At 41.5% G+C, this 7,500-nt stretch overlaps 2 protein-coding genes across 3 annotated transcripts in view; both read left to right on the top strand.

The window, feature by feature from the left end:
* The window catches only part of LOC137975861 (ataxin-2-like protein), a 35,959-nt gene extending 32,962 nt beyond the window's left edge, over positions 1–2,997 (top strand). For both annotated transcript variants that reach the window (XM_068823063.1, XM_068823062.1), the window contains exons 22-23: positions 46–297; positions 2,798–2,997. In XM_068823063.1, the coding sequence (XP_068679164.1) occupies positions 46–297; positions 2,798–2,826 (281 nt within the window). In that variant the 3' untranslated portion in view covers positions 2,827–2,997. The remainder of the gene's footprint in view (positions 1–45; positions 298–2,797) is intronic.
* A 2,846-nt stretch (positions 2,998–5,843) lies between these two features.
* LOC137975655 (uncharacterized) overlaps positions 5,844–7,500 on the top strand; it is a 12,544-nt gene continuing 10,887 nt past the window's right edge. Inside the window, exon 1 of the mRNA XM_068822802.1 lies at positions 5,844–5,968. The gene's annotated coding sequence lies outside the window, so the exon portion shown is untranslated. The remainder of the gene's footprint in view (positions 5,969–7,500) is intronic.

The following is a 7,500-nucleotide window of genomic DNA, read 5'->3' as shown; positions in this document are numbered from 1 at the left end:
TACAATTTTGGTAATTACCTCTAATTTTTGTTGTTTAAATTCTAGTTGCGGGTAATATGTCTGCATTGCCAGGTGCCGGTACACCCACTGGCCAGCCTCAACCGAGTCCATCTCAACAGGGACAGTTTATTTTTGCCAGCCCTGTTCCACCAATCCCTGGTCAGCCCCAGGCTGCTGGACCCCACCAAGGGCAAGTTACACCGGGCCCGGCCCAGTTCACTCAACAACCCCTAGTGTACATCCCTAATGCAAGTGTTTCTTCTTCTGGCGCTTCAGGAGGTGTCACTTACATTTCGGGTAACTATGGCAGCAGATAAGGCATCCTTTTAATTTTTTTTAAATTATTATTTACCAACATTACAATACTTACATTAATGTTAACAGCAATTACATTACATTACCATACTAATTACACTCTCAGTTCTCAGATAAATATTGTCGCTAAAGCTTAAAATCCTGACTTAAGAAGAGCATGTTAGCTAATTGTAACTTGCATACTGATAGTTAATTTGCTTTCATTTTTTTTCCACTGCCAATTTGCTTTTAAGGAAAGCTAGGAAGGTTTTCTTTGTTTCTTAAAGTACTCCAAATGTAGTTGTTTGCAATCAGTAGCAGTAACTTTTCAGTTGCATGTCAAGACGGGTCCGATTGAGGAGTCTTTTATTCTTGCAATACACGCAGTAGCATTAGCCCATTCTAATTCAATGAATACAGTTCAGTTTATCTCAAATTATACCCTTAAGAGTCCCAGTTAATTTACATTTGCAGTCGTTGGGCCATTTTGATTGAAAACTGCTGGCAAAATCCAAAACGAAAATGATCATACACACGAGTTTTCAAACTTGAGCGAAGTTATTACACAACTGAAAGCAATTGATTTGCATAAATATTTCCTGAGAGAAGTGATCAAGATAATTTTGTTGAGTTTATTGTGTACGAAAAATCCACGGAATTCAGAATTTATAGATGCTGATAATGAAATGGGCTATGAAACCACAGCTAGAGGTAGTTGAAATATGACACCATCATTTGCACATCCAGCGAGCAAGCTCTCTCGAGGGGGTAGGGGAGCATAGAAGGGAAAGTCCTCTTTCCTTACCCCCTCGTCCTCCCCCGAGAGAGCTTGCTGGCATGTGGGCTAATACAAGGAGAATGCTGGAGACAAGTGAACTATAGTTTTTTCTCCGTGTGCTCCCAAGCATGTGATCTGATATTTTAATTGCATTGTCGGAAGTATCATAGTTTGTTAAGCTCTTTCGAATTTGAGACCTTGATATTTTTTCATCGTCTCTTCGTGAATCCACATTTCGAAAAATCTCAAAATCTCAGATAAGTAGAGAGCCTCGGGCAGGATGGACCTGCTGTTGGATGCTATATTTGAATGCAGATGCTCCGGGTCACATGTCCAGGATTTACCCTAATTAGATGACATCCAACACGAAGTGTTCCTTTAAGTATAAGCGTTTGGTACCTTCTTCCAACAAGTATTCGGACTAACCATGTTTTTTCAGGTTGGGGTAAGTGCATCCTTTACCCTTTTAAGAGTAAAAGTTCGCGTTATTTTTAGCTTAGGGTAAATGTATCTGTTTATCTTTACTTGACGAGCAGTGTGACGCTAATTGTTTGTATTCCGAGGCCCGAGTGATTTTGAAGTTTGGGAAAAATGAAAGGGACACTTCGTAACGCTTATTGAAATCTGCGTGCATCTAATTAGAGTCAATCCTGGACACATCTCTCCAGGTTGAATTTCGGCGTGACTACCAAATTGTCTGTGGTCTCGACCATTCTTTGTAGTGAGGTAACTGACAGCCTGCTTCGAGTTTGGTTTTCTTTGTTTATGATACACAGCCCCACAAGTTTCACTCCGTCTATAGCACCCTGTGTACATGTAGGTTTCGTCGCGTCACTCTTCAGGATGACATTAGAGAGTCTTAGCATCGCGTTTCGGGAAACTGCGAACGTTGTGCTGAAATTAGCGTTATCCCAAATATTTTTTAAAATGTATTTGGTTTTAGCTCATTCTCGCCTGTTCTCTACTGATATCGAGGGAGACACTTTCCAGAAAATTTTCGTGATTTTACGACAAGCAACAACCTGTCCTTTCAGTGCCCTTTCACGTAAACGCGTTGCTGAATGTCCCTTTTTTTTTTACGGAAACTGCCTTTTCCTTGGCGCTGGTTTCATGCAGTGTAAGTTAAGGGATAGGAAGAAAACCGAGACTGAATAAAGATCAATTTAGAGCAAACAAATGAAATGGCTCTTTTCGGCAGTAATAGGTTGGTTTTCGCCTTAGGGCCCCTTCCTTTCCCTTTCAGCACCGAGGGGGAGTGGTGATTAAAGTCGTCTATCGTTAGAGTAAAATCTATAAGTGGCACTATTGAAAGTGAAAGGATTATTTAAGGGGACATAATTTTTGAGCGGACCTAAATGTTGTTAATTAGTCCTTCGATTTCAGCCCCGAGTGGGCCCCCATTGACGAATAAAATTCTCTGGCGTTTAATACAATCTCTCTTTCTCTTTAAGTGTCATTAGTTGGGAGTAAAAGGGTTACTGCGGTTATCAGTCACACGCGCCCCTCAGCGACATCAAATTTCGAAACTAAAATTTAGGTGAAAGTCGATCATATGTTTCCATGACAATAGGCCTGTTCTCTTGGTGGCAGTTAAATTCCTCACGGCAACATTTCATTGACGTCCACCTAAATTTTACTTTAAAAATATCAAAAAGTGTCGTTGAGGGGCGCGTGTGACTTATCCTGGAGAAAACTGACAGTTATTGTCTCGTTACTTTCTTGAAGGTACCTACCCTGGGGACAGAATACCGTAAGCCGCGAGCTTGATTTTACCGCACCACCTTGATCCGCGTTTTCCTGTGCTGTCGATGCTTACACTGTGCAAGTCAATTGTCAAGACAACCTAGCAACGTCGTTTCTTCCTCCTCTGTTATGTTCCGAGTTTCGCAAAGGCAAATAAAGTATTCGTTGGTTCGAGTTTTGAACTTTGGTTGCCAACTTCTTTTTGCGCTTCGCGTGCACGGGGTAACCTATTCGGAAGGGGGAGGGCAGGATATTATTCTTCGTACTGTTTTTTAAGTGTTCTTCTAACTATCACCACGGTTTCTATTTCTGAAGCCCTTGTTCTTTTGTTGTCTTTGAAATTATCTTCAGATTCGCTGTTCTTGATACTAATTCCGAAACATCTCCTTGCTTTGCTATCTCTGAAACTATGTTGTGTTCCGTCAACGGACTTAGTCTTTATTCTCAGTTACCCTGTATCCCAGCGCTACCACCAGGAAAATACGCGGATCAATGAACTAACATGCCTTGCCTTGTGTTTTGTAAAAAGGGACGAAAGGTAATGCGAACGCGTTTATTTGTTACGAGGACTTCCGTAAACCTCTTATTAGCGCCACCCCCTCGAATAAGCGCCCCCCCTCCCATCCCCCACTTCAAAACTCGTAATAGCACCACCTAATCTCCCCGCGTCTTATTTACGAATACAGAGACAGTGCGCTTTTCTCCTAATCAGTTCGGTAGAAGCACGCCTTGCGCTAATCCGGGAATTTACAGATAACACTGGCAACGTACGCAACTGCATTGAACATGAAATAATGGTCGTTTTCTGTCCTACAGAGGTGTTATTCATAGCTCTATTTACTTATGCTAATGGAAACCTTAACTGCAATGACAACGATGATGTCAACGGAAAACGCCGAACCCAACCCTAACCCTAACTAGACCTAACTAGACTAGAACCAACCTAAATAGACCTAACCTAACCGATTCGAAACCTAACCAATATTTCCTTGTTATCGTAGGATCATAGGTGGCTTCGGCGGCTTGTCATCCCATGTGACCTTTGACCAATCAGAATGCTGTGTTCGTGGACGAACGCAGAGAATTCAAGAAGGGGTGGCTTGCAAGCGGGCTCTCTTTTTCCCGCCCCAATCCTCTCGCGGATTCGCCGCTCGCACTTGCAAAAGAGCCTGCTCGCTTTCTCGCGGATTCGCCGCTCGCACGATACTTACAAAAGAGCCTGGCTGAGGATGGTACCGCGTTCCAGTTATTTTTTTTTTTAGCTGTAGGGGGGGTCATGTAGACCATTTGAGGGGTCACCCAGAAGTCGTGCCAGCAGTGGACCTTCAGCTCAAACGTTGAATTATTTTGTAATGTCCTGTCCCGTTTTGAGGTCTTTTACTTTTTTAAGCTTTGGTAATAAATTCAGTTCAAAGAGAACAACGCACGCTCTTAAGTTAAATAGTCTCGAAAAAACTAACTGCAAATTGCTCTCACTGACATTTTCCTGCATGCCATGCATGTCTTGCGGTTGCACTAAGCAAACATTTATTCCATACACCAAGGAAGGACTGAACATGTTGTTTCCCCTTCATAATTCCTTTTCTTTTCAGTCTAATCGGTTGCCAGGTCAAAAATTTTTTTGGCTTTCCGTTTTCACCAAAAAGTATCGGAAAAGCCGGGAGTTGACCGTAAATGTCCAATCACAGAGTGTATAAGATTCTGGGCAATCGGACGGGGGTACAGAAATCCCTGAAAAGACTGCGAGTTTTGGAACCGTTGTGCAGACGGACTTTTATAGAATATTATCTAGGGGTGCTTTCCATTAAGCCAAAATTTCCGGAAATGTCGGGCTAAAGTCAAATGGAAAGGTCCGTTTCAGTTCGGTCCGACCGGAATATTCGGGACCACCTCTGTCCTCTTTGACCATTCGGTCCGGACGTCCGACCGAAACGTGCCGTTCCATTTACAAAAATTCTCGTTTCCCGTCCCTTTTCACTCTGATGTAACCAGAAATTTCGGTCGAAATGTAAATGAAACGCCTCGGTCCAGTTGGAAATTGACTTTTGATGAAAAATGGCGCCGGTGCCATTTTTTCTTGGTTAGTTGCAGGTCTCCGAGCTGATGGTCAGGCATAATGGAAAGTACCCTAGTTCTTGACCTAGGTTTCGAGTTACATGTCCGGCTGCGCGCAGTCTAATGTGGACAAACCTGATACCATTTTTTTGACTCTCGGGTATTTGACTCCTGGTAGGACTGAAAACTTGACTTCTTCACTTCTTGAATATTATCATGTTTCAAGTACACGCAACCTTCGAGGCCTCAGCACCATTTTCCGGTGCAGTGCAAATAGGCTTAAAATAAGCAATCAACGTTAGTCTGGTTGTCAAGAAATTGGCCCAAATATTCTTAGGAAAATGTCAAGTCGAGCAAAATCATCTTACCGAGTAATAATAACCTGCGATCCAGCGTACTTTTCTTGAGAAAGGGCGCTAAAAAGTACCGAGTAATAAACATGCAAGTTTCGCTTTCCATATTTTTTCCGCAGATGGCCCATGTCATCTTTTGAATATTTCTTCTGCATAATTACAAGGGTGACAGTTCTCAATCGACAGTTTCGTCGACATGATTGTGGGCTAAAACTCTTTCGAAAAATTAAAAAGGCGGAAATCACTTTCAAAGTCCCTTACCGCTAAATATGAGCAGAAAAACTAAGAATTTTCCTTGGACATGTAAGCTCTTGTTCGTACGAATTTGAATAAAAAGGACGAAGGGCTTTTACACATTTTCTAAGAACATTAAACGAATTGAAATTTTAACTGAACGCCGCTCTTTTTCTGAGAAATGATTTACTCCATGCATGTAGGCTCATTTTGGGTGTAGAGGACCGTTGCGTGACCACACAACGAACGGCTGAGCGAATAAAATCCCGACTTAGAAATGGCCAATGAGATTCCTCGATTCACTCTAAAATTGCATAACAAAAGCGCTCAATCATTTTACTTCCTTTGTTTCGTTTATTTTGCGTAGTCCGAATATAGAACTGTATTTAAAGACACCCTGCATATCGAAAGTAACTCATTTTGAGATCACAAAGTTTTTGGTTTCAAGTTTGTGCGGACGGTACCATTGCTAGGCGATTTCACGCGGACTGGAATTTGAAGGAACAAAACGGTAAACAGATATAATTTAACAGTCTATTTGAGATCACATAGGGCATACGGAAGGAACGATACTGGCTGGCCCACCAACGTTGTCTAGAAATTTCCAACGCACATTCTTTATCGCGTTTAGACACTAAGGTAAACTTGCAAGTTTGCAGAATGGGTATGCTAAAGTTTGGGCGATCAAGATTAAGGCTGAACCTTAAGAGTATAAACATTTATACAGGTTCAGATGGTTTTGTGTCCTAAGAACACATCACTTGCAACTGAAGGGTCTCAGAATTTTGTTTTCTTGAACAAGTGATGTTGGTAGTGCCGATAAATGAATCCTGATTTAATTGTCTTTACGTGCAAGTTTCGGTTTCGATTATATCCGTAAACAAGCCTGAAGATATCGATCTTTTCATCTGCATACATAATAAGAAAGACAGTTCTTGATCAGGCAAACTGTTTATGGATAATGGTAATGGCGGGGGAAGCACCTTTCGCATGAAACTAAAATTTTTAAATTCCCTCTCCTTTAAAAGATTAATGACGAACATTAATCTTTCCTTGACTCATGATGTTATGTGCTCTCTTATTCCAAGAAAGAACGAATTTCCAAGAAAATGAGAATATGTCTCTAAATTAAACAGATTACTTCCTTTGTTCCCGAAAATTAATTTTGTTCAGAAAACGACATGAAAATAAGGAAAGGGAAAAACCAAGAAGGGAGAAATGGGAAGGTGAGAACCATGGCCAGTGACATCATGTGATTTACAAAATCGATCATTTGATTTCCTCTCCTAATCCTCAGCCTTTATATCAGCTGATTTTGAATAAGCTGCAAGCAGAAGCTCATTTTTACAAGCTCACAAAGCTTTGGGTAGTTTAAAATTTCTCCGGACGCGAGGCCCTCGGACACGGACTCGGCGTTTTTGCCTTAAGGTACAAAACCGTGAGGATTATTAGTCTGGTTATGTGAGATCATGGAGTGAAGGCACAATGAAACGACGATACTATCTGACACAATTTATTTACAATGCCACTATAACACACAGTCCATATCGCTTGAAAACACTTAAAGAATTATCATGCGCCGACGAGACAGCATTCATATGTTTTTAATTGCCCCGAGAACAGCTTCGATACAGCCAGTATAACGGACCTTAACCCGTGTTCATACGTTAGAGAGGTTACGTTCTTTCAACTTTTACGTTCCAAGTACACATAACCTTTGAGTCCTCAGAAGTATTATAGGGAGCTTACGAAACGACGACGCCGACGACGCTACAAAACAATAGGTTTAATGAGCAAAAACAATGGCTCTGCACGTGCGTTTTACATTGTGGTACATTTCTTTGCCGTCATCTCCAAAATGACGACGTGAAATGACCAAATTCAAGGTTCTGTGGAGGACGTTAGCACATGACGATGAATTTTCAGTTCTCTCTGTACGCTTCCAACCCACTCATACCAGTTTAATTCCTCGACAGTTACTACACATTTTTAACGCGACACGACATGAAATAGTTTCGTAGTGATATGAATAACGCGAACTCG

Source organism: Montipora foliosa, chromosome 11, assembly GCF_036669935.1.
Source record: "Montipora foliosa isolate CH-2021 chromosome 11, ASM3666993v2, whole genome shotgun sequence".
In the NCBI taxonomy this organism is placed as follows: Eukaryota; Metazoa; Cnidaria; class Anthozoa; order Scleractinia; family Acroporidae; genus Montipora; species Montipora foliosa.
The sequence above is the reverse complement of the archived record's forward strand: the minus strand, read 5'-3'. Positions and strand labels throughout refer to the sequence as shown.